The sequence below is a fragment of the Pongo pygmaeus genome, chromosome 1, assembly GCF_028885625.2.
Source record: "Pongo pygmaeus isolate AG05252 chromosome 1, NHGRI_mPonPyg2-v2.0_pri, whole genome shotgun sequence".
Taxonomy (NCBI): Eukaryota; Metazoa; Chordata; class Mammalia; order Primates; family Hominidae; genus Pongo; species Pongo pygmaeus.
Genome location: NC_072373.2, coordinates 91,723,027 through 91,750,851, shown reverse-complemented (window position 1 = coordinate 91,750,851; position 27,825 = coordinate 91,723,027). Strand labels below are relative to the sequence as shown.

Here is a 27,825-nt window from a genome sequence, read left to right as displayed (position 1 = left end):
AATGGCAGAATTGAAATTAAATAGCAAATTTATTTTTTATCATCCACTGATTTTTGTATATGAGTATGTAGAGGATGATCTATGAATTGGGTGAGGCTTTTTTTTTTCTTCTGAGAATTAAATTGTACCTTTAAAAATAGTTTTAATAGCACTCTATGCAAGGAATGAAAATTTAAGGAGAATCAAAGGGCCGAGCTGAGAGCCAAGAGTCAGTTGAAGGTTCCGGTACTCTGGATCTCAAACATATTACCTAGCAGCAGGTTAAACCATCTCACTTTTTCTTGTAGCCAACTCTCAGTCACGCATTGTGGACTTGTCTCATGAAATAATAGCATTTTAAAATCAGTGGTATTTTAATTCAAACTTCTTTTTTTTCCTCAGATAAGGAAATCTCAGAGTGATTAAAATGATTTTCCCTAAGTTTAAACAACTATATAGTGGCAGAGTAGCAATTTATTAATGATTACATTTGAGTCTCTGGCAAGCTTTAATCCCCAATTGTCTTATATAATTCATTCAATTTAATTCCTTCTGTGGCTTGCTGTTATCTTACATACTTCATTCAAATTAATTACTTATCTGACCCAATTCTCAAGAAGGACAAATCATCTTAAGTTTTAGCCCGATTTGAATAGAATCATAAAAGTTAGTGTGAGTCTTACAACTATGATTTTCTTAAAAAATATATATATTTTAGCTTTCACAATTGCTTGTCCATTGTATTGATTACATACACACACACACACACACACACACACACATTGCTAAGCAAGTAGAATGAGATCCTTCAGCTCTAGAAACACAGGATTGTAGGACTGCAAAGAACCTGAGAGGTAATATGATTTAACTCCCTACCACATTTGTGAATCACCAATGTGTAGACACAAGTATTCACCCAGACTTTGCCTGATTTTTTCCAGGAATGGAAATCCAGTATCTATAAAACTAGCCCTACTTTAAATAAGAGAAACTTTTGATTTGGGAGATGGAAGGCTTTCTCTTCTGAAACCCAATGCACCCACATTCAGGGGTCCTGGTTCTGTTTCTGCAAGTAAGTCTCGTCACCTCCTCAAAGGACAGACTTCACTGTTTGAAAATAGCTGTAAGGTCCATTAAACCTCCAATTGCCCCCCTCATCACCCCCATTACCCCTGTCTCATAATGTCTTTCATTTTTTAGATTAAGCCACTCAATTTCCATATATATGTATGGTTATATATATTTATATGTATAGCCAGGTTATCGGTTCCTTAAAGTTTGTGATCATCCTCTTTGAATGATTCCAGCTTAACTGGGACATTTAATGGGGACAAATATCATCAGGCTATGGAAAATACAATTGGTATTTAAAGCTTAGTTTCACTCTGGAATCAGAGAATAAGAATATCTTCTTTTTCCCCTTGAGCCTTCCACCAGAGAGGACCAAGAGGCTCTCTTTCTGATTTCCCAGGGAGGGTGGATATGACCTTTCCCATAGCTAGTGGGCAATGAGCCCAGGATAATAATGAGTCTAGGAAATGACCTGTTCTGTTGTTTGTGGGAAAATGAGGTATAGGGAAGAAAATGTATATAGTCAAATTGCTCCTGGTAATGGAGGCATTTTAAAAATTGCCATACAAGCTCTGTGGGGATTGGTTTGGCCATACTGAGGGTCTCAGAAGTCTTCAAAAATGGAACATAGGTAGTGAAAGAAGTAACAAAGCAATCACTTGTGCTCAATCTAGTCTTCTACTAATTCCTGTAGGGAGGTGAGGAAAAAAAGTGCAGGTTAGCCAGAGGTGGACATTGAGGGTCTTGGACCCTCAATAGGCATTTTCTAAAGGGTAGGAACACATTCTTCCTCCTTCAAATCAGTTTTAAAGGGATACAATTCTAATCCAGCTTCTTTTTTCCTAGGCCCTTTCTGCTTCAGGGTGATGTGTGTAACAGCTCCTAGGTTTGTGGTAAGACAGAATGCCTTGCTGCTATGTAGTAAGCCCCTCTGCACCTCTCAGTTTCTACTGTGAGTTGGCTTTGAAGACTTTAGCAAAAAAATATCTATTTCATATCCCTGATCCTCTATACTTTATAACTTTCCAAAACCATGACTTGTATTTTGAAATAATTTAATTTCCAACTAGGTTCTTTGGGGAAAGTGGCTTAATTTCTATGGGTCTCATTTGGGTATGATTAATCTTCGCAGTTTATTTCAGGATTTCAAGTTGAAAATAAATGTGGTCACATAATGTGATGCACTTTTTTGACTAACCAGGACAACAGAAAGGAATTTTTCTTGCTTTACGGCACTATCACTAGAAGTTAAATTCTAGTGTTCTATAGCACTGTAGGATGACTGTAGTTAACAATAATATGACACATAGTTTCAAATAGCTAGATATTTGAAGGAGGATACTGAATGTTCCCAATACTAAGAAATTGTCAGTGTTTGAGATGATGAATATGCTAATTACTCTGATCTGATCATGGTTCATTATATGGATCAAAACATCACTATATACCCCACAAATATGTACAATTATATATATATATTAATTAAAAATAAAAGAAAAAATGTAGCAGGAATAATATTATAAGCCATCCGACCTTCCAGACATCATTTTGTTTGTCAGTCCCTGCTCTTACTTAACATAAAACACACATGCTTACTCACATACCTATGTTCTACCCACCACTTCTCGCATACGTGTATTCATTCATCTACACTGGTCCATTAATTTCATCCTCTATTCCACTTTCTCTTTTTTTGTCCCTTATGTCAGAGTAGATTTGGAATCTGTGCTTTGAAAGGCAGAGTTGGGCAGATGCATTAAGTTGAGGCATCTTCAGGACAGACCTTTGGGAAATTTTCATACTCAGGCCTATTTCACCTAGAGTAAGTTATCACAGTAGAGTCTTAAAATGACATGAGAATCCATATTACACTATATTTCTGAATCCTTAACATATTTCATATGGCTAGATATACATAGATGCTGAAAAAAATCTTTGTTGAACTGGAATTAATCTATATATATACTAAATTCCTCTCCATCTATAACTTGTTGTATTACTACCCATTATAGGCTTAAAGATGACAAACTATCTTTAAAAATCAACAAAATAAAATTTTGGATGAATCAGTCATTTACCTACAATTTATCTTCAATTGTTCCCTACTTTCCTTCATAAAAATAAATAATTAAAAGATGGCTAAATTCCCCTTTGGAAATATCTGAGTGTCTTTTTTTCAACTCACCATTTTCTCAGGAATATAACCCTTTTCCCACCTAGCTTTATCAAAGATGGCCAGCTTGCACTGAGAAAAGAGAAGAAATCATGTAGACCAAGAGAAGAACAATGTACATAAGCCTAGAGAGTTTCTGGGCAAGTCTGGTTCTGTCTCTGCTTGAAGAAGGCACAGAATGGAGCTATTTGTGCTTCTGCCTGCTTTCAAGCTACTGGAGGAGACAAACAATCTCCCTTCTATTCACAAGGGACCTCCCAAGAGGCAGCCTTCAGGAACATATTTGGCATTTCCAGGGCTCAAGGGGATCCTGGGAGGATATTAAGGAAGAGCTAGCAAGCTAAGTGGAGTCTCCAGGCCCAAAAGAGACCTTAGACTGGCTGGAAGTACACTGCCTGTCCTCCCCAACGAGACTTGGGAAGAGGAAGGTGGCGAGGGGAAATGTGTGTGCGTGTGTGTGTGTGTGTCCTCTTTCTGAGGAACAATCTCACAAATAATAAGGTCTTTCAGAAAAAGACAGTGCTGTAACCCAAGTAATTCAGAAAATAAAAATGATAAGTACACTTCCTTATTTGGGGACCCAAGTATATGAGCACATGCACATTTGCAAACTCCAAACACACTCAGATATTGTGCTTATAAGTATACACAAAAGTAACTGTAATGCATCAGTAACTCAGTAGATGTGAATGATGAATACACTGCATTCAGATGATATCTGTATTTTTTTAAAAAGTAAGAACATGCTATGTATTTACTCTTTTTTTTTTTTTTGAGACGGAATCTCGCTCTGTCACCCAGGCTAGAGTGCAGTGGCACGATCTTGGCTCACTGCAAGCTCTGCCTCCCGGGTTCATGCCATTCTCCTGCCTCAGCCTCCTGAGTAGCTGGGACTACAGGCGCCCACCACCATGCCTGGCTAATTTTTTTGTATTTTTAGTAGAGACAGGGTTTCACTGTGTTAGCTAGGAGGGTCTCGATCTCCTGACCTCGTGATCTGCCCGCCTCGGCCTCCCAAAGTGCTAGGATTACAGGTGTGAGCCACTGCGCCTGGCCTGTATTTACTCTTATTATCTACAACTAGTACACATTCAGAAGCATACAGATACTCAGAGAATGTAGATGACAATAAGATTATATGGAAAAGAAACTGGCATGGAAATTGGACAGTTATCTCTTTAGGTATATATGTTGCTTCCTGGGTTTGGATACCTGCACATCCAGGATAATTAGCTTTAGAATCACAGACCCAGGACTATAGTAGAAAGTGAGCAGGCTCTGTTTGGTTTTTATATGCACTACTATGAAGGATATTGATCACTGTAGGAGACTGTGCTTTTCTGGAGTTGGGAAAGATGAGAACTAGCCAAAAAAGAATAACAACTCCCAATAAAAAATTAAGTTCTTTATTTTAAAATAACAGAATTCCCCTAAGGAAAATGACAAAACCCATCAGATTCCAAAGGGCCTAGTTCATATTTTTAGGAGTAACCACTCTTTACTCCTCACCATTTTTCAATTTGATAAAAAATTTAAAAAGGAAATTTTTTCCCATAGAAAACTGGAATAACACTTCATTTATTTCCAGGCAGTCTCTTAGCTTATTACTGGTTCTTTGGTGATATTCTGTGTCACCATTCTATAGGAACCTGACCATTCATTCAATAAATATGTATTGAGTATCTTCTAAGTGTCAGGAGCCATTCTGGTCACATGTCACTACTCTTTTCAAATAGTTTTACTGTAATAGTTTTATTCAGCCCTTAGGAATTTGATGATAGACTTCAAGAACCAGAACCTCTTCTGATAACAGAGGAGTTTCAAACTGAGTGGTATTAAACCTCTGTTTCCTATTTACTATTACCTAAAGTTCAGTAAGTAGGAAACATAGGTTTAATACCACTCAGTTTTAATTCCATTCTCTTGAAATAGAGAAGGAAAACATGATACAGATAATTAAAAATTGCTGCGAAACGTAAAAGAAAGAGGACATGGCTTTCGAGTCAGCAAAATATGGATTTGTATTGCTCTTTGTCAGCTCTCGGATGTAAGTAAGTTCTCAAACCTCTGGAAGTATTACATTCTTCATCTTTAAAAGGTGATACATCAAACCAAAGGTTAGTCTTGAGTACTAGCTCCAAGTAAAGACTCTGCAGCTAGAGTGCCATGGTTCAAATCCTGGCTCATCCATGTCCTATTACATGACCTTGGGCAAATTATTTTGTCTCTCAGTTTTTTTTTTTAATTGGAAAAATAAAACAGTAGGAGTACTTATCTCTTAGAATTATTGTGATGATGGTATGGGTTATATATGTAAGCTGTTTAGAATAACACTTGCCATACAAATACATGTTTTTATGTGTGAGTATTTGTATTATGTCAAGCAAATAGAAGGTGTTCAGAAAAGTTAATTTAATTTCCAATTTCCTTTATAATTTACTTGCACATGAACATAAGAATTTTTGCCACTTTTGAAATTTTTAATATATTTGAAAGAAACAATGAAGCTGTTTCTGACTAAGTGACTCATGAGTTAACTGGCTTCTTCATCAAGAGATCGTCTCATTTTTCCAGTTTTCATGTGAAGGTAGAGACAGAACCCACTGTATGCTACTTCTTAAATGAGTTCTGTTGACTTAATTTGTAAAATTTGATGAAATATAGAATGATTGAGACTCTTAAAAATTATTTAAAAATTACTGGACTAAGGATTCTCAAGGAAAGAGACTTCTCCCAAGTCATTGCTTTTCACTACAATGTCTGGTACATAGTAGGCACCTAAAATATCTGCTCAATGAGGAAATGAGCTGAGTCCCATTTTATTTAAATGAATAAAAATGTGTAACTTTAGTGGAGAGGAAAATAAGGAATCACAGAATCTCCTGGCTGATTAAGTACTATTGTGGGGAAATTTGTAGAAAAAAATATGATTACTATTTTAGATCTTTAAAAAAAATCTTCCTAACTAGTATTGTGAACTGAGGAATGAATACAAAGAAAACATGGTCTTTTCTTGGTTTATAATCATTTATCAATACAAAAATATGTAGTTAGAGCTATGAGTGCTTAAAATGAAAAAAATCTAAGTTTATTATTTTCTGTCAAAAAAGAAATCGTTTTAAAAGTTAATATTAAAAAATAGGTAGACTACATCTACGAGTAGAGTGACAAAAAGCACATGCTTATATATTGTAAGAAGTTTGGCTCTGAGGAAATATTCAGAATGATTATGGATTTATCTTTGGTGAGAAGAAAGAGGGTAATTTTTAAATGAGTAGGTTAAAATTTACTAGAGACCTGTTTTTCTTTTGTGTTAGTAGTTTATAATTCTTTCTGAAAATTGTAAAGTTTCTATATCCTCTCTAAAGTCACAAAAATTTTGAAGCAGATAATCATGTCTTGTGTCTTCTATAAAGTGTCTTGTAAATAAAGATCACAAAATTTTTATTTTCTTTTTAAATTCAAGCACATTTTAGTCAATTGGATGAATAGTGCTGCTATTTCAAAAAAGATTAATTTCATTCAAAAAATCATGATACTGCATTTTCCACAATGTGCTTATTTCACGTTGCATGCCTGTGTCAAAACATCTCATGTGTCCCATAAATATATACAACTACTACGCACTCAATTTTTTTAAAAACAAATTAGATGGCCAAAAATAAATAAATAAATAAATAATGATAAACTTCACTGCATGCTACTTTACTGTTCCCTCTCTGTTACCTTTATCTGGTGAAAAGCTGGCTGCACTGAGTACAAATTAAGAACCTTAAAAAATAACAAAACAAAATCAAGTAAAATAAAATAAAACAAAGCAAAGTGCATCAAAATAAAATAAAACAGCCTCAGTAGTAGTTACTGGAATTGCAGATATCATGTCTGGAAAAAAATAACCTGCTTTTCTCTGGCTAGGCTTTTGAATTGCAACATTAAAGAGACAGTAAGTATAACACCTGGTAGAAATGGTTCATTGTTGTTGCATAGAATAAGAGAAGACAACACTTCAAAATGACTATTTGTTTTCATTTTCACTCATCTTATGGAGCACTAACTTATCGACCTTTTTCACCTTTCCAATTTCTTCAAATGTCGAACAACCATACAATGGTCGACGTTGAGTTCTTTGGCAACTTCTCATGTAGTTGTAAAAGGATCAGCTTTGATGATTGCTCTCAATTTGTTGTTGTCAACTTCTGATGGCCAGCCACTGTGCTCCTCATCTTCAAGGCTCTCGTCTCCTTTGCAAAACTTCTTGAACCACTGCTGCACTGTACATTCGTTAGCAGTTCCTGGGCCAAACGCATTGTGACTTGTGAAGAAAAGTGGATTTTATATAACAACTGGCGACAACCAGCCCAGTGGTTGGATGGAGAAGAAGCTCCAAAGCGCTTCTCAAAGCCAAATTTGCACCATGAAAAGGTCATGGCCACTGTTTGGTGGTTTGCTGCTGGTCTGCTCCACCACAGCTTTCTGAATCCCAGCAAAACCATTACATCTGAGAAGTATGCTCAGCAAACCGATGAGATGCAACAAAAACTGCAACACCTTTAGCCGGCATTCGTCAACAGAAACGGCCCAATTCTCCACCACAACGTCCAAATGCATGTCACACTACCAATGCTTCAAAAGTTGAATGAATTGGGCTATGAAGCTTTGGCTTATCCACCACATTCACCTGACCTGTCACCAAACAACTATCACTTCTTCAAGCATCTTGACAACTTTTTGCAGGAAAAACACTTCCACAATCAGCAGGATGCAGAAAATGCTTTCCAAGAGTTCATCAAACCCTGAAGCATGGAATTTTACACTACAGGAATAAACAAACATATTTCTCATTGGCAAAAATGTGTTGATTTTGATGGTTCCTATTTTGGTTAATAAAGATGTGTTTGAGCCTAGTTATAATGGTTTAAAATTCACAGTCCAGAACCACAATTCCTTTTGCACCAACCTAGTTCAATTTTTCAGCCATACTACTAAACACCCATGATTTTTATATATTTCTGCATCTCTAGCCTTAGTGTGTTGAACTCTCCTCCCATATTTATTACCTTCTAGATGGCTGCTGGAGTTCCAGGCATCAAATCCAGGTTCAGAAAAGGAAAAGGAGCAGTGCTAGCATGAGCACCAGCCACCTCTTTCTCTCTAAAAGATAACCTCTCCAGCAGAATTCCATTTATGTTTTATTGGGAAAATATTAGATACATAGCCAGTCTTAGTTTCAAGAGAAGCTGAGATATCAACTGTATGGCAGAGATGTAGGTTTATTGCCTGGGTCAGGCATGTTTTCAGCTTCAAAAAATTAGGTTATCCTAGCAATGAAAAATGAGGTCACTTTTGGCCAGGCAACCAAAAAACAACTATTTATTTTCTTAATTGAAACTGAGTTGCAAATAAGAACCATTTGCAAAGCATGTTTTATATTAAAAGCACTGTTGTTGGAGTAAAATAGAATATTTGAAGAAATCTATGAAGTAAGTAGTTAGAAACCCACCAACACCAATTAATGCACTACAGGAAGCTCTCACAGTAGAGGAAGAATAAATCCAAAGCACTGTGATCTTCCAATGGGAAAAAATATGACTATGACATCATAAGAGTCATAGAAATAGCATGTTTTAATCATTTTTTAAAGGAGGAACTTCACTGACTCAATCTGATGACATCTTGGCCCAATTTTAGATTGTATAATTGGGAATGCTAAACTTTCTGATTAACTTGTTACCTATTCCACATAGTTACAAAGTTGCTTGGAGCTTTCCTTTCTATATGTGTCTTAGAGAAAGCCAATTCTCCAATCTCAGTTTGAGTAAGACTGAGTTTAATACATGATTAATGGAACAGGCATATCCTTTAGAAAGCATATCGTGATATTTGTAATGATAAAATGATAATAATGATGGAGCTTGGCATTTATTAAATGCTTACTGTGAGTTAACAGTATTACATGCCAGAAGGTCTTCTTAGGGTCCAGCAAACAAACTCACACACTATCAAAGGCCTCACCTGGCATAAAATTAACTCAGGGAAACAGGATAGCAAATCCAACATTCCAGAAGGGCAGTTTTAGGAGTTTCTCTTACAGAAAAGAAGTCCTGAAAGCAGTTGAAGGAATAGACTCTGTCATTTAAAGTCTTAGCTCAGGTAGGAGGACAGAAGATTTTCATCAAGGGGTGCAGAGTCCACCTTAACTTGGAATTTTCAAGCCCTATAAGCGCCTATATCACTTGTAACAATTTCATGGGCATCCATAGCTTCTAGAATTCCCTGCAAAAGACATGCCAAGTTACAAAAGTAGCTTGAAGCTATTATTTCCCACTAGATATCTATAACACATTCATCATCCTCCCAGTCCAGAGGTCATTTGCTGCTCAGAGATAATTTGTGCCATAAGTAATATTGTGTAGTAATGTTTATTAGGTTTCTAGGGAACCAGAACTAGAAATTAATCCAAGATCAAATTTATCCATAAAGAAAGAGAAAAAAAATGCTAACCCTTTGCCCACATATGTGTTATTTATTTAATATTCACAACAAGCTCATACGATGAAAAGAGTATTATTTTTATTATCAAAGAGAAACTAAGAGCAGAGATGTAAAGTTTCTTGCCTATGATCACATAACTTGTTATTAGTAAAGCCAGGATCAAATTGAAATTTGCTGGTTCTAGGGTCTGAATTCTGAACTCCATGTCTCTCATAATTCTATGAAAGGAGAGGAGAATGTAATGTAAATTGAGCTATGTTCAGAGCAGTTTCTAAGGCTATTTAGAAATTTTATGAAAACAAAACAACTTAAACTGTTTTAAGTATCAGATCTTTTATTGTTATTTTGTTTTTGATACTGGAAAATCTAAAATGATTGTTGATAAAGTAGTTTGCATTGATGGACACATGTCTTTTTCTCCCTCAAAATCTGTCTCAGAATAGGCAAATGTGCACTGACCAACAATCCGTGTTTATTGGAATTTGTTCCAATATGCATATTTATTGTTATTGCATATTTATTTTGTTTCACATATCCCACATCTAAATAATCATTGAATTTGGTTCAATATGCAGAAATTTGCGTAAATGAGCCTAGATTCAAGATAAGAAAAATTTCTCTGAGCAATTCAAGTAACTTTCCAAAAATCAAAGGAACTTGCTAGAATACCTATGATTCAGGCTATGAACCTGAGACATCCCAATTGCCATAGAGATATCTGCATCCTATCTATGGCTCTTCAATTTTCTTTCTTATGAAGGCATTTTCTGTTCTTACAATCCTTTGACTAGGAACACAATTTAAAATATTTCACAATCGGTATAGCCCTGGCACTAATTAGTTAAAACAGGTGCTGGCCATAGCGAAGGAGAAGATCTGTATATAAGCTTTCTAGAACATTTTACCTACTACCTGGTCAATATTTGTTAAGTCAACCAGCTTCATATGCCCCTGAGATTCAAAGAAGGGAGATGGAGAGGATAGTTAGCCATATTGAGTCATGAATATATGGCTGAATATCAGCACTGCATCTCTCTCTGCTTTGACTTCCAGTGAATATGAGTTTTGCAGATAAGATGATATGAAATTAGGTCTTGGGGTATAACATACTTGTGCAGTTTCTTATGAAAGTGGGATTTGAGAATCTGGATATTTGAAATTGTTACATTGAAGTCTACCAAATTTTTTTCTTGGCATGTCCACCAGTAAGTTCCCTTTTTTTCTCATATTATATTTTCTCACTTATAAAATAATGGGCTTGGTCTAGACTAGGGAATCCCAAACTGTCTATGAAATAGGAATTCTCAGGAAGTTTTGAAAATTATTCACGGCAGGGTTACATTCCACACATACTCAGTAAGACTCTCCACATGTTTTTTGGGGGAAATTTTTATTTTAACAAATTCCCAGGTAATTCTTCTGTAGCTAGTCCAACCTTAGTTTGAAAACCCCTGTAAAAAATAAATGATTCATAAACTTTCCTTTGTATCAGAAGGTCCCAGACAATATTTAGAGAAAATGTTGGCAAATTATATTTATGTTCCCTTTAAGCCCATTCTGATTCCTTGAGGAGGCCCTATTAAGATTCTGCTATTTTCGCCTCTCCCAGGACCTGTTGTATATCAGTCCGGAACATCCCTAGGATAGTGACATCTGCCCATCACTGTCTTCCTGAAGGCCTCCTTCACCTCCTTGTTCCTCAGGCAGTAGATGGCTGGGTTGAAGAATGGTACAATGATAGCGTAGAGCACAGAGATAATCTTGTTGTGGTTGAAGGTGTACATGGCCCGGGGCCGTGCATAGGTGAAGAGAGTGGAGGAGTAGTAGATAACAACCACTGCCAGATGAGTGGCACAAGTGGAAAAGGCTTTGTGGCGTCCCCTGGAAGTAGGGATCTTCAGGATGGCTGCAATGATGGCAGTGTATGATGAAACCACAGCCAATAGAGGGAGAAGAATCATCACCAGGGCCAGAAGGAAGTCTACTAGCTCTGCTTGCTCCTTATCAGAGCAGGTGAGGTTGAGCAGTGGGGAAATATCACAGAAAAAGTGGTTGATAATGTTGGGTCCACAGTAGGACAATTGGGAAATAAAAAGAAGCTTCATCATGGAGCTGAAGAAGCCACTGCCCCAAGAGGCAGCAGCAAGGCGAGTGGCCAGACTGGAAGGCATGAGACTAGGGTAATGGAGGGGTTCACAGATGGCCAGGTAGCGATCATAGGCCATAACTGCCAACAGCACACATTCAGTACAGGCTAAGGCAATAAAGAAGTACAGTTGGGTCATGCAACCTACATAGGAGACTCTACCATCCTGGGTAAGAAAGGCTGCCAAGAGCCGAGGAATGGTGACATTGATGTACCATAGCTCCAGGAAAGAGAGTTGGCCAAGGAAAAAGTACATGGGGCGATGAAGGCTTGGAGTGAGCCATATTGTGAAGACAATGAGTGCATTCTCCAACAATGTCAGAAGGTAAATTGCAAAAAAAAGGACAAAGAGGAGCAGCTGGAGGGGAGGAGTGGTAGGGAAACCCACCAAGACAAACTCCTCGACATGGCCTCCACTCAAATTTCTCATGGCTCTCTGTCCACTTGGGTGCCTAAAATAAATCACAAGAAGAACAAGAGGTTTGAAAAATAGGTGCAACAAACCACCAACATACTCTCACAGGTTATAACCACTGACGATGCTTAGTGGTATATTAATTATTATATCATTTTTCCTCTTCACTTTGCTGTTTTTTCTCTCACCTTATAGGAAAAGTTAACAGACCTGAGTACTCAATTACCTAGCGATCTTAACTACAGTGGGTATTTGATAAATACTTTCTGAGTGATTTCAGAACTGCTTGGCATTTTGATTCTTGTTTTCTTATCCAGGACATGCTCTTCCTTTACATCCCTTAGAAACAACAATAAACTCCTAAGCCCACAGCACCTTTACTCAGTATCTGTTGAATGAGTGAATAAAAGAAGGCGTGACCTCAAGCTAGAGCCTACAAGCTTATTTCTCAAGGGAAATTGTACTAAGGGGAAGTAATAACTCAGGGAGATTGCTTGAACTATAATGCAAGGCAACATGGCAGTATGAAGATTGGTTTGAAAAATATTCATTTCCAAATAGAGAGACAATTCAATACAAAGGAGATAATGAAGCTCTGGTCCAGAGAATAGTTATTTTTCCATTCACTTTACATATATTTTTGAATACATTTGTAGTGCTAGAATTAGACAGTCTTATTTCCAGGAGGTATAATAGGTTAAAAAATTGAACTTCTGAAAGTTGTACATGTCTTAATTCCTGGAATCTATAAATGTTACATCATATGGCAAATATTTTGCAAATGTGATTAAATTAAGGACTTTGAGATGGAGGGCTTATCCTGGATTTTCTAGGTGGGCCTTAAATACAATGAAAAATGTCTTTACAAGATAGAGATAGAGTGAAATTTGAAACAGACACACAGAGGAGAAGGCAATGTAAAGATGAAGCAGAGAGAGATTTAAGGATGCTGGCCTTGGAGACTGCAATGATTTGGCCACAAGATCTTCATCTTGAGTGAATGCCCACAGTCATCAGAAGCTAAAAGAGGCAAGAAGAATTTCTCAAGAGCCTCCAGAGGGAGTGCTGCTCTGCCTATGCCTTGAATTGAGTCAAGTGATACTGATTTTGGATTTCTGGCCTCCAGAACTGTGAGAAAATAACTTTCTGTTGTTAAAACCCACCATATTTGTGGCAGTTTGTTACAGCAGCCATGGGAAACTGATGCAACTGGTGAGGCAGGAAAATGAAAGAGGAAATCATTTTCCCAACCATTCTTCTATGCTTTTCCAGTCTTCTTTTAACATTGCCAGTGACCTGACATCTCCAGGGAGACCCTGGTAAAATTACAAGTCTGACTTGAGATTGGGTGACATGTCATTAAGCATTTTTGTTTTTGGTGTGATTTAAGTACCTGTCTTTAAACACTATTTTCCTCTAAGAAACTTAAAAAATGATATACTAATTTGCATAGTTTTAACTTGACATCAAATTTTTTTTTTTTTTTTTTTTAAAGATGAGTCCTTGCTGTGTTCTTCAGGCTGGACTCAAACTCCTGGGTTCAAGGAATCCTTTCACTTCAGCCTCCTGTGTAGGTAGGACTACAGGCACAACATCTATTTTTTATCAGACATTTATGTGGCCACAGGGAGTCTAATATTTTACTGCATTATGAGAAATGAACTTTTAAATGAAACTATTAGATTACTTCTTTATGTATTCAATGAAATCTAATGAAATCTAAATATCAGTGCTATGGTAATGATATCTACTGATACTTGTTTAAACAAGTACACAAATGAGCATATCTTTTTAAAACTGGAAATTTTAAATCATTTATTTCACCAAAGTCACAATTCATGGTATTGTAATATATTTATAATTGCAAGTCTTTTACTGATTTCTCTGTATCTACCTACATGTTTATTGTTTCCTGTACTTTTAAGACTATGAGTGCTTTATAAAAGATTTTCTCTAGCTGTTATATAATTAGCATACATTTACCTAAAGCAATATAAATATAAATATATAAAACATCTAAAAATATATTGGACAAAAATTTTTAAATTTACTGGAAAACTATCTCATAATAATGTATATTATGCTTTTGTCCAGTGTTTGTGTGTATTGTAAGACTTATTACCACAATGAGAAACATTTTAGCATTGATTCTACTCTGAATTTTCATTTTGGAGGTGTAAACACTAAGAAAACTAGTTCACATATAAGTGATATTGATGTACCATAGCTCCATGATTGAAAGTTTGTTTTGTTATAGAAATAACACTAGATTATTTAAACTTTTTATTAGTTGTGTGCCAGAAAATATTCAGTAACATATCATAAAAATTATGTTCATTCATCTATTAGCTGACAACTTGTTTAGCTTCTATTTCAATTGCATTGAAAGAAATAGATTGCAAACCACTAACCTGCAAAAGGATTTGATACCCAGTTATTAGCCCTTTACTTTCTCAACACTGACATTGGCACTGGCATTAACTTACACTCTTGGACACTTCCATATGGCAAGATTTTGCTATGCCTTTCCTTGTTAAAAAAAAGAAAAGAGAAGTGGGAAAGGAAAAGACACTTTCTCTAGCAGATCAATTTTAAGAGTTCTTAAAGGAGTTGAAGATGAGAGAATCAGTCCTTTGGAACTATTCTTGGCTGGACATTGGAAGATTTTTATTTTTATTTTTATTTTTATACCCTCAAGTGTCCAAAAAGTCCAGTTTGGAAACAGTGACTTTAATGCATCAGATGCTTTTCTGAGTGAGAGTTTAAAGAGAAGATATGCGTGGTAAGGTTAGGGACAGGATAGGAAGGAAGCCCAACATGCCTCAGGAGTAGGTAATAACAGAGGATGAGAAGAACTTGAAAATGATGGCTGGAAACTCTCAAGAGACAAGGTAAGGGAATTGAGTTGCTAAGGCGGACTGAACAATGACAGAACATCTGAAAGGGGGCTGTCCTCACCCCTCTATTATCAGTGTAACAGAGCAGTAGCAAATCATAGTAGGCACTCAATAAATATTAGTGGAATGAATTTCAGTCTTCATTTGTTTAGTCTTGAATTTACATCATTTGGATTGATATTATACTTTGAAAATATAGGTAATTGAACTAAAGGAAAACTAGGGTTCTTTTCCAGTTATTGCACTGAATAAAATTGGTTGAAATTCCAACTTACCAGGGTCAGTCCTGAGGGATGTGGGAGAGAAGTTGTTGGAAAATGGAGTGAAGGGTGGGAAGCAGCCTTAGAAATTTACTGACTGTTCACAAGTTTGTTCGAAGCCAATCCCGCTCTGTAGCCTACAGTGGCTTAAATTGCTGATTCAAAGACAAGACGGCAAGTTGGTTCCCTTGTGCCCAGAGGTGCCTATACCCCTACCTCCTGCCCACCCCTCAGTTATATTATGTCATCATCTTCACGAGTTTCAAGCTCAGTTGCTGAAAACTGAACCCTTTTTGCTATTTAACCTGGCCTGCTACTGCGGAGAACTTTCTTCTCCAACCAAGGCAACTTCAGCCCCTATTGTCAACTAGAAATGGTCTGTTCTTTTATTCTTTTCCTGTTCCCAGTCTGCCCTCCCTTTTTGAAGAGGCCCTCCTCGATAGACTACTTCTGAATCACAGTACTCAGATCCCCTCTGTAGCTCTGAGCAAATCACAGCACTGTACCCACTGAACTCTTCTTGTATTTGTTCTTTTTTTTTTGTTTCTTACTTGCTTTAACTTCTAGGTGTGTGTTCTCCATCATCAGTCTGGGAGCCCTTCCTCCTCTATTAGTGCTACAAAATTTTTATATCAAGGGAGGATTCTACCATCAGGGCAGCAGAGTACAGCTTAGCCTGCAATGTTAGCAGTCACACAGTGATGATCTCTTTAAACATACCCTTCTCATTTGGCAACTTAGTTTCCAAGTAATAATTAATGGGGAACACCTTGAAGAATTCTCCCGTTGCATTTTCCCTCAGAACCAAGAACAGCTCTTTATGGGTTGGTCTTCTCAGGACTAGACGATATTGATGCTATTGTACAATTTATCTTTTATTTGCCTTTGAATGCTCCCCTTCAACATTACCCTCCCCTTTACTCCTGTTTTCCATTCCTCTCATTTATTCCTCCAGTGGCAGCAGAGTTCTTCAAGGCACCACTCTGTTATTTTACCTCTGGTCTTTTGCACATGAATAAACATAATAAACAACAGTGCCTCTGTGAGGACTTTGTGCAAAAGGTCCTTCACACTCACAGCTGCTATTATGACCATGACTCTATTAATAGATCTATGGGGTAGCTATGTATCTTCCTGGATTTTTCCTCCTTGGTAGCAGAGATCTCACTCATTGCTCTATTCTAGTTAAGTTCATTGCTTTGGCCGTAACACATAACTGATGCATATTTATCAAATTAGTTAAGAAATAAATAAGGTAATACTTTAAGAACTTGGAAATTTAAAAGGTAGAATGTCATTTCAGGGGTGGAATGTTGAACCTGTTTTATTATTTGTGAAATAGCTCTGCTGCTGCCACTGCTGGTAATATTTGTCGTTCCTACTTCATTAGATTATATCACATTAAAAGAGACAATTACCTGAGAATTATTTGCCCATAATATGAAACAACTTATTATTGTAAAGCACATTGGTGATGCCATAGCTCTGTGGGCCTGAAACCATGTAGATATCACTTGGATCTTCCAAATTAGCTATTCACACCAGCACATTTGCCTGGATTCCTGTTTAACCTCTACCTTCTAGATGTTACATAAGTGAAGGTTAGTAGTAGATTGCCTGGTGTTCAGTGGTGCTCTATTGGAAGCAACACAAGCCTTCATCTGGAGACACATTGGGCAGAGCCCTGTGCAAAGGTATATCCCACTCCCAGAGAAAACCATCTGTTTTGTTTTTCTTTGTTTCTCTTGAATTCCTCATTTATCATGACAAATTGAAGAATCTTAATGCACCTACCAAAAAACTGGTGAATTAACAACTGAGGACTGTCTGAAATTATTATAATTACTGTCTTTGTCTCTATCTACAAGGCATATAAAGAAGATATAATAATAATTGATTACTCTGTGCAGGGTAGTGAGTATTTTTCATAATTCTCACAACAGCCCAGTGAGTTTAAGCACCATTATTTCTATTTGTAAATGACACAGAAAGATGAGTGATTTTTTTTCCTCAAGTTCATACATCTAGAAAATTGTAGAAGTGGAATAAACTTTGATAATCTCACTATGAAGGTATGGTGGGAAATTTAACCTCTATCCTGTACATCTTCCATGGAAACAAGTAAATGTCCATGGGTATAGCCAAGTGGACTCATTTACATAACAATAAAGGGTTTTTGTTTGTTTATTTGTCTTCTGTGCATATGGCAGTCAAATTCATTCAATAGCTTTTTTTTTTTTTTTAAATCTCATTTGAATTCGTAGATGTAGACTTAATATGATAGGTATTTCTTTGGGTCTTGCCTTAGGGCAAGGGAAGTGCTACAGCCTAAACACACAAAGATTGGCTTCTGCCTCTCTTATCATGGCTTTCTGCTTTCTGGGTTCCCCTTTCCCACACATATTTTCCCGCCCTGACCAATGCCTTTACAAATCTCTAACATTTTACCTCATTGCCACTTAAAAAAATCCCTCACCCTTGTGAACATTTCAGATGCATTTCTCAGGTGCTATCTCTAGAATCATAAACACATGAGCAAAAGATTAAAATGACAGGGTACTCACTCTGAGATGTTCAAATGATTAAGCTTTTTCAAATTTTAAGCACATTGTATATCTCGAGAAATTCAACCCTCAAGGATTTGAGGGTGTCTAACCTGAATAAGGACAAAATTTGTCAAAGAAGTTCACCTACTTCTTTGCTAGCCTGTCTTCCGCATTCACACCCATACCCTGCCTTTTGATATTTGTCAATAGGCTGCTTAACTTTTGCTTCTGGGCAGGTATGGCTTGCCCTAGAAACTCTTCAATAAAGTTGATACTTCATGCTGGTATCTAAGTTGTTTGTGGCATGGTAGGGCTGAGGGTTTGCAGATGGGGTCCTGAAGCAAACAGAGGCAGCAGTAGCCAGCCCTTATTACATTTCCCTTATTTTATTCTCATCAGGGACATAGCCCCTTAGTATGCATTGTCATGGTGACCTACCTCTCCCCAACAAGACTGTGTTCAAGTCACCTCAGGGACCATTTGTTCTAGGGCATAGGTGATACAATGAAAAAGTATTGTCCAGAGGGACACGGGTGTGCACTGCAGTGGAGTAAAGTCCTCGGGTTCATTGCCTGAGTGTCATCCATGTAGTGCTTCCACAAACCCTATTTTCAGAAGTGCCTAAGAGGAGCCTAGATATAATGATAATTCAAGACTAAAATTTTGTTGAGGAAATAACACAATAAAATAAGAGTTATGGACAAATTAATTCTGATAGGTTATTTAGACTATTACATTTTTTGAGAAGATGTTTATTTGTTAAACTCTGTTCACCGTTGCCTCTTATTACTTGTTTGTGCTTATGTATGAGGGAGAGATGCTTTATCTCTCTTCCATAAGTCTACAAGCTCCATGAGGAAAGCCTGTTTGCTGCTTGCCCTTCTTTACAACCCTTTGTAAATAAAACTTGGTGCATGGGGAAGATCTCAGGATAATTGCTGGGAAGATGTGTAGAGGAGTGCTTGTGAATTCCCGAGTCCTGCCTCAGATCTGAGTCTATTTCTGAAAATAATGGGGTTTTCTTTCTCTTACCACTCTAGTTTTCCTGACTGTCATTCATACCCAGGTTGCTTCTTTGCTTCTTGGTCTACTGAACCGTAGCAAATGGAGTAGGGTCCCTCGTGGGGTATGCGCTAAGAAGCATGTCATCGAAAGTGTTCAAGCAGAGCCCAGATGACCTGTTTAGGATGCAATATTGGAGAGGAAGTGCCTGCAGTAAAAATGATGGCTCTCTTCTCTTGGCAATAATGATAATTTGTTGTTACTGCAGAACAATAGAATTATAAGTAAATACTTTGCAAAAGATTAAATGATGCTATAAGGAGTTGGAGAAATGCAGTTCTTGCCAAGATTTTAGCTCAAAGTGGTAAGGAGATGGTGACTTTCAGAAAACACAGAAGGGAGAACAACATGAAAAAGCCAGGGATGAGTTCAGTCTTAACATATTAAGCTCAAGGGAAAGGCATATATATGCAGCAATAAATCAGAAATATTGGCTTGGATCTTAAGTCTGTCTTCAGTTTATAAACTTGGGAGTCAGCATTAATAAATATGTAAAATCACACTGATAAATGTAACCAGAGGAACAGAGTTGAGAACAAAAAGAAAGAGAAAGATGGAAAGGAAATGCTTGAGAAATGCAGACCAAAGAAGGAAAAAGGCCAAAAATTTTCCAAGAAAGGAATTGTAAGAGTACAGTGTTTTCTGGAAGTTAAGGGGCTAGACAATTTCGGGAAGGTGAGGGTGGTGATAAAACAAGAAAAAAGTATTAAAATAAAAAAGAAGAAGCTGTTTTTACACTTTTTCCTATCGGTGCAAAAAATACACAATTGCCATTTACTGAAAACATTATACATATTTTATTTAATTATCTTAGCAATACAATGTAGCTATAATCTAAACTACCAAGTTTAGATTGGTACAAAAATACAACCGCTTAAATAAGATAGAATTTATTTCTCTTTCATATAGCCCTACAGTGATGAGTGGTCCATAGTTGGCAGGGCCTGTGGAACAGCTTGACTTCACAAGATTGTAAAAAGCACAGGCAGATGGTTGGTCCTCCCAGACTCAATAGAAGGCTTCTATTGGAAGTCCAAGGCACTGTTCTGTTTTCCTATATCCTCGCCATCAGGAAAGCCAAGAGAGAAACTGATCTTCAGAGAGAGATATAGAAGTTTCACCCATCATTTCCACTTACATCTCATTGATTAAAAACTTGGTCACTTAATAGTCAAACCTGGCCACAAAGAAAGCTAGTAAATGTAGTATGTAACTGGCCATCTGTGTACTCAGCTAAAATTCCAGAGAGTTCTATTACTAAGCTTGTAGTGAGAATATATATTATTACTGGCAGTTTCAGATACAAGAAATTATGATCCTGCTAAAGAGGTAAAAATGATGCTTAAAAAAAGTAAGTGATTATCACAGAATCACACACTTAGTATATGGCAAAGACAGAAATTAAACTCAGATCATATTGATTCTGAGTTTATTTTTAGATGACTGTAGATTCATATGCAATTATGAGAAATAATACAGAAATAGCTCATGTATCCTTTACCCAGTTATCCTCAAGAGTGATATCTTACAAAACTATACTATGCTGTGACAGCTAGGATGTTGACTTTATTACAGTGAAGGTACAGAACATGTCAATCACCACGTGATTCCATTCTGTTGCTCTTTTCTAGGCACATGAAATTTTCTCTCACCCACATTCTTAACCGTTAGCAGCTTGGCAACCACTAATCTATTTTCAATTTTGATAATTGCTTCATTTGAAGGATGCTATACACACACACACACACACACATATCTCTGTGTGTATATATATATATGACAGAATCACAAACCTAGTATGTGACAAAGACAGAAATTAAACTGAAATGTAAATATTTATATATTTATAAATATAGTATGTGTTTATAAATATATATGTATATACATAGCTGTATGGATTTATAAATATACATGTATACATTTATAAAGGTACATACATATATTTTTTAGTGCTTTTGTGAATTTTTCTCTTCAGTGATTATACTTTCAACTCTAGAGTTTTCATTTGGTTCTTATTTATATTTATTTATAGTATGTACCTTTAATGATATTTTTCATTTGGCATAATTGTCTAGAGACTGATTTAGATTGTGTGTTTCTATCAACAGTTTGTCCCTTTTCACTGTTGAGTAATATTTCAAGATATAGATATACTACAGTTTAAGTAGTTTCTTCTTGAAGAAAATTTTGGTGGTTTCCAATTTGTGTGTGTGTGTGTGTGTGTGTGTGTTTGTGAGATGCAGTTTCCCTCCTGTTGCCCAGGCTGGTGTGCAATGGTGTGATCCTGGATCACTGCAACCTCTGCCTCCTGGGTTCAAGTGATTCTCCTGCCTCAGCCTCCTGAGTAGCTGGGATTACAGGTGTGTGCCACCATGCCTGGCTAATTTTGTATTTTTAGTAGAGACAGTGTTTCACCATGCTGGTCAGGCTGGTCTTGAACACCAGACCTCAGGTGATCCGCCTCCCTAGGACTCCCAAAGTGCTGGGATTACAGGCTTGAGCCACCACGTCTGGCCTCCAGTTTTTGATTATTTTAAATGAAGACAATTTTAAAATCCCTGAGATTGAATTCTTAGTTGACAAGTTTTGTTTTGTTTTTTGAACACTGAGTATGTTATCCCACTTTTTAGTCTTCATTGTTTCTGCTAAAAAGTCATCTGTTAAACTTATTGGGGCTGACTAGTAAATAACCAGCCATTTTTCATTTGATGTTTTCAAAATTTGCTCATTGTCTTTGACTTTCAGCATTTTTACTATGATGTGTCTTTTTGTGTACCTCTTTGCATTTATCCTATGTGAAATTTGTTGAGCTTCCTAGATGTGTAGCTTTATGTTTTTCAATAAATTTGGAAAGTATTCTGCCAGTATTTCCTCAAATATTTTTTTCTTCTCCTTTCTCTTTGCTCTTTCTTCCCCTTTCTCTTTGCTCTTTCTTCCTGGTACCCTCATTACACCAGTTTTGGTGTGTTTAATTGCATCCCAGACTTCTCTAAGGCTCTATTTTTTTCATGTTTTTTTTTCTCGTTTTCCTTTGAGCTGCACAATCTTTATCACTCTAACTTCAAGTTCATTATTTTATTCTCCTCTTAGTTCTAATTGTTGTTGAGTGCTCTTGTAAACTTTTCTCTTCAGTGGTTATACTTTCAATTCCAGAGTTTTAATTGGTTTTTTATTTATAATTTCTATCTCTCTGTTGGTATTCTGTATTTGATGTGATATTGTCATATGTCTTCCTTTACTTCTTTAATCATGATTTTCCTTACATCTTTAAATATATTTACAATGGTTACTTTGAAGTCCGTCTTTTAGATATGGCATCTAGTCACACTCTCACCAGCAGTTTTTGTTGTCTGATTTTCTTTTTTTTTTAGTATGGGTCATATTTTTCTCTTTCTTTGCATAGTTTATAGTTTATATTGGAAACTGGAATTTTGTATAATATATTGTAGAAACTCTGGTTACTGGTCTTTCTTCCTTCTCTCCCCACTAGGTCTTGTTTTCATTATTTGCTTGTTTACTTGTTCAATTACTGGCTGGATTATTTTTGTAAAGTCTATCCTCCTCTATACTTCTGCTGTGTTAAGTCTTTGATGTTGCTTTTCAGAGGACACACATATGCCTAGTCACCTTAGGGTGACAATAATTTTGGCAGAGATTATGTTGTCCATTTTCCTGACTACATCCAGCTTTTAATCTAATAATTACCTGCTGATTGCTCCGTTGTTTCCAAAATGCCCTAGAACATAAATTTCTCTACTGAGTAATTCAATAAAATTCAGACTTCTTTGAAGGAATGATTACTGAGGTCAGTGTTTGCGATCTGATTACTGAGGAATGATTACTGAGGTCAGAGGGTTCCTCCTGGCTCTTTCTTTTTCCTGTTTAGAGGATGTATTAAATGATATTCAGGTGGAACAGTCTATTCTGGGGATGTTGGCCAACAATATGGGTAAATTCTATACTGATCTTATGTGGGTACTGTATCTCCTGAGTGCTCCCATAAATCTGTATAAACCTTAACTCATATTGCATCATAATTTCTTAGCCTCCCCACTAGTAGAATGTAAGTTTTTTGAGAGAAAAAAATATATCTTGTATGTTTTTGTTTTCCTCATGGTTAGTGTAGTGTCTTGAACAGAATGAGTTATTCATATATATGGAGGAGACAAATGGACTTTTTTTTCACAAAAAGCAATCTACATTTAGATGCAGAACAGAAGTAATTTATCTCCTATTTTGATTCTTCATTAATGTCTTACTATGTTGCTTATTGACAGGAGAGAATATTTTCATTTCTTCCCATTAAAGAAATTTCTTGGGTATAACAATTTAGAAAACCCTAATGAGAAATTGGGTCAGAGACAAGTCTTGAATTATAATAATATCTTAGATTATAGAAGAAAGACATGATATAAAAAGGAAAAAAAGAGTTTCACATGTATGCTGAAGTATATAGCTATTGTTTATTCATTTTTATTACTGCATGCTGATACATACATGAATATGCCATAAGTTTTCTATCTATTCTGTAGTATATTAGCTGAGTAATTTTTGGCTTTTGCCATTTTGCAAATATTGTGTCTAAGGACATCTGTGTATGTCTTATGACACATATGTGCAGACTATTCTTTAGGGCATGCACATAAGAGTAGAAAAGTTTAACCACAGGGTATGAGAATCTCCAAAATAAGTTTATAATACTAGACTATTTTCTAAAATGACTGAACAAGTATACACTCTTATTAAGAGCACTGAAGGCCAGGTATGGTGACTCACACCTGTAATCCCAGCACTTTGGGAGGCCGAGGTGGGTGGATCACCTGAGGTCAGGAGTTCGAGACCAGCCTGGCCAACATGGTGAAACCCTGTCTCTACTAAAAATACAAAAATTAGCCAGGCGTGGTGGCAGGTGCCTATAATCCCAGTTACTTGGGAAGCTGAGGCAGGAGAATCGCTTGAACCTGGGAGGTGGAGGTTGCAGTGAGCCAAGATCACACCATTGCACTCCAGCCTGGGCGACAGAGCAAGACTCATCTCAAAAAAAAAAAAAAAAAAAAAAGGAGCACTGAAGAGTTCTTGTTGCTTCATGTTTCTTTTTTGACACTCGTTAATCTAGCCTTTTAATTTTAGCCATTCAAGTGAGTATGTGGTAGTACCTCATTGGGGTTTTAATGTTCATTTTCGTACTTACTAATGAGACCAAGCACCTTTTAAAGTATTTATTGAACATTTGGATATTCTCTTTTATAAAGGATCTATTTGCATCACTTAGAAATTTTTCTAGTGTCTTTTAATTTATTTTTTGAGAATTTTATTTCTTTTAGAAATTATTTATACAGCCATATACCACACAATAATGTTTTGGTCAATGACAGACCACAAAGACAATGATGGTTTCACAAGAGTATATAACAGTATTTCTACTGTACCTTTTCTGTGCTTAGATATGTTTAGATACTTAAACACTACTGTGTTAGGACTGCCTACAGTATTCAATACAGTAACATACTGTACACATTTGTAGCCTAGGAACATTAGGCTATATCATACAGTCTATGTGCATTGTAGGTTTTTGTAAGTACATTCTGTGGTGTTTACAGATTGACAAAATCACAAAGTGACACATTTCTCAGAATACATCCTCATTGTTAAGTGATGCATGACTGTATATACCAAATAAGGGCCTTTGCCAGTTACATGTTACAGACTTATTTTTCTGTGCATTGCTTTGTTTAATCCTTACATTATAAAATAAAATTGTAAACACAGAAAATTATCTAAACAAATACATAGCTTAGTGAATCTTTCACAGGCAAAAACCTTTGCAATTACTACCTAGACCAAGGAGAAGAACTTTGCCCATCAGGAGTTTTTCATGTGCCCCTCATCCTGCCCCATCACAGACCCTCCTTCTAAAAGTAATTATGATCCTAAATTTCGTACTTATCACTCTCTGAAATTTCTTTATAGCTATATGATTTGGCTTTCTTTTCCAATCTCTCAATAGTGTCTTTTTGATGAATAAAATGTCTCAATTTTGATTTAATCAGCCTTTTTCATTTTAGTTAAAAATTTTACATACAGTTTAAACAGTATTTTCTATCCCAAGTTGGTGAAGATATCTTCTTCATTACCTTTTAAAAGTTTTATTGCTTCACTTTTCAAATTTAGTTTTCGATTTCCAGAAATTGATTTTTTTTTCAGATTTTGTTTTCCCCATATGGATATGCTATTTTCCTAGCACCAGTTACATTGAAAGTCTATCATTTTCTCACTGTACTGAAATGCTTTACTTGTCATAAAGCAAGTGCCCATATGGGCATGAGTCTTTGGGTATTTTCAGCATCCATTTACTTACTTATTTCTGGCAACTAGCAATCCCCACCACAGTCACTATATCAGGCACAAGCAGGCTAATTGGTCCAAATTTAGATTCAGGATCTTGAGTCTAGACTTGACGTAACATCCTCTGCATCCATAATAAGGGAGTAGATAGTATTTATTTTTGAGACTTTTAGCTTCCCTAGATTGAATAACCAATTGTCAGGAGTGGAACCAAAGCAAAAGAAAACACTTGTCACTAAGTAATGGCTGCAGATTGAAGGTAGCAGAGATTTTTGTCTGCACCTGTGTCATGAAAATAATCCCAAAGAAAGAGTGTCATGGTCAGGAGTAAACTTAATCAGTTAATGTGCATAATAAATTTATCCATTATTTCATTTATTTCATAACATTCCCATAAGTAACAGAACTCAAAATTACATCAATACTCTTAAATCTCTTATCAGAAATGATTTGTCTCACGGGGGGTGCATTTCAGTGCTTCCTAACATTTGCCTAAAAAAATCCTTAACTTTTACATCTTTTATTATTATTATTATTATTATTGTTATTATTATTATTTGAGATGGAGTTTTGCTCTTGTCACCCGGGCTGGAGTGCAATGGCATGGTCTCTGCTCACTCTGCCTCCTGGGTTCAAGCTATTCTCCTGCCTCAGCCTCCCGAGTAGCTGGGATTACAGGCACCCACCACCATGCCCAGCTAATTTTTGTATCTTTAGTAGAGACAGGGTTTTACCATGTTGGCCAGGCCGGTCTCAAACTCCTGGCCTCAAGTGATCTGCCCACCTCGGCCTCCCAAAGTGCTGGGATTACAAGCCTGAGCCACGGTTGACATCTTTAGATATTTAAAGCATCTCTCAGTGCAGTGGATTTATATGCTGTTTTTTCCTTCCACACTTTTTACTCAATTCATGAATAGTGCAGGACACCCAGAAGTTGATTATCAGAATCTTTTATATGCAGGGACATTCTTCTTCTGATACTGGATAGTAGAAGGGTTGGACAGCTTCTCTAACAAGCTAAGTAGATGCCTGTGGCTACTTAGTTCCCAGTCTGTGTCACTTGCTTCTTACATCCCAACCTCTGGAACAAGGCAAATGGTATAGGTTTCTCCAGGGGTCACAAGATAAATGTCCCTATTGAATTCTGGGGACATTGAGCCATTCTTCAAACAAGCAGCAACAACCCAAGATTATTTTTTCAAGGCAATTGTGTTTCCCATCATTCTTCTAAAAGTATTTTTCATGTCCTTATTCCTCAGGCTGAATATGATGGGGCTGAGAAAGGGGGTAATGACAGTATAAGGGACTGCTATGAGTGTGTCATCTCCTGAGGCTTCTGGCTTCAAATAAACAATAGACGCAAAACCAAAGTGGATTATAACCACGGTGAGGTGGGAGGCACAGGTGGAGAAGTCCTTCTGCTTGCCCTCAGCTGAAGGGATCCTGAGGACTGTAGAAATAATGAAGACATAAGTCAGGATGATGAGCAGAAGGGTACCCAGCAAGCCAGACACTGAGATCAGTGTTACAATGAATTCTGTGTGGTTACTGTCTACACAGGACAGCCTAATAACTGCCTGCATATGGCAGAAGAAGTGTTTGACAAGGTTGGGTCTGCAGAAAGAGTCTCTGAATATCAGTGCAGTCTCTGTAAGAGAGATAAAGAAGTCCGCAGTGCAAGCAGAGGCCACAAGTTGTCCACATACAATGTTGGTCATAAGCAGTGGATATCTTAGAGGGTTACAGATGGCCAGGAAGTGATCATATCCCATCAAAGTGAGAATGATACAGTTTGTGCCACCAAGTCCCAAGAAGAAGCACATCTGTAAGCTACAACCTATGACTGAAATGCTCTGTCCTTGGCTAGTAGATCTTCCAGCATCTTGGGGACGATGGTCAGTGTATAGCAGGTCTCAGAGAAGGAGAGTGCACTAAGGAAGAGATACATAGGGGTGTGGAGGGACCTGTCCACCCACGTTAGACCCATGATGGTCAGATTACCTGCAAGGGTGAGAAGGTAGAGACAAAAGAAGACCACAAAAAGAAATGTCTGTACATGTGGGTACACAGAAAAACTAACAAGAATGAATTCCTTCAGGATTGTCTGGTTGATCTTCATCATTTGAGTGTCTGAAATTTGAAAGAAACAACAATAAACATTCAACTCCATTATCTTTTGATACCGTCAAAGGAAAATTGTGATGACTAAGATAAATCATCAGAATTACAATTACCAACTGCTTTTTCTTGTAGTTTAGCAAAACTATGTATATGTAAGTAATCTGTTTTTCTCATTTTTCATCCATTCATTTTTTCCTTTATTCAGCAGCTAATTAGTGATGACTTAGTATATGACATCACTATGTATATGACAAGAAGGCTTGCTCTGGCCTATTTTTAAAAGGATTTTATGAGCATGTGGTATAATATGGGAGGAAA

General features: G+C 36.7%; 2 protein-coding genes across 2 annotated transcripts; both read right to left on the bottom strand.

Annotated features, from left to right (window-relative positions):
* Positions 1–11,337: 11,337 nt before the first annotated feature.
* LOC129010890 (olfactory receptor 6P1) lies at positions 11,338–12,291 on the bottom strand. Its single transcript, XM_054445551.1, has one exon. The coding sequence runs from the start codon at positions 12,289–12,291 to the stop codon at positions 11,338–11,340; it is 954 nt and encodes a 317-aa protein (XP_054301526.1).
* A 14,285-nt stretch (positions 12,292–26,576) lies between these two features.
* Positions 26,577–27,556, bottom strand: LOC129021987 (olfactory receptor 10X1). Its single transcript, XM_054468100.1, is given in 2 exon segments — positions 26,577–27,238; positions 27,241–27,556. Coding segments are annotated over 2 exon segments (978 nt in total).
* Positions 27,557–27,825: the final 269 nt, after the last annotated feature.

What these genes read in the sequence shown, in the direction of transcription:
- LOC129010890 (XM_054445551.1), bottom strand. Translation starts at nt 12,291, where the DNA reads ATGAGAAATTTGAGTGGAGGCCATGTCGAGGAGTTTGTCTTGGTGGGT.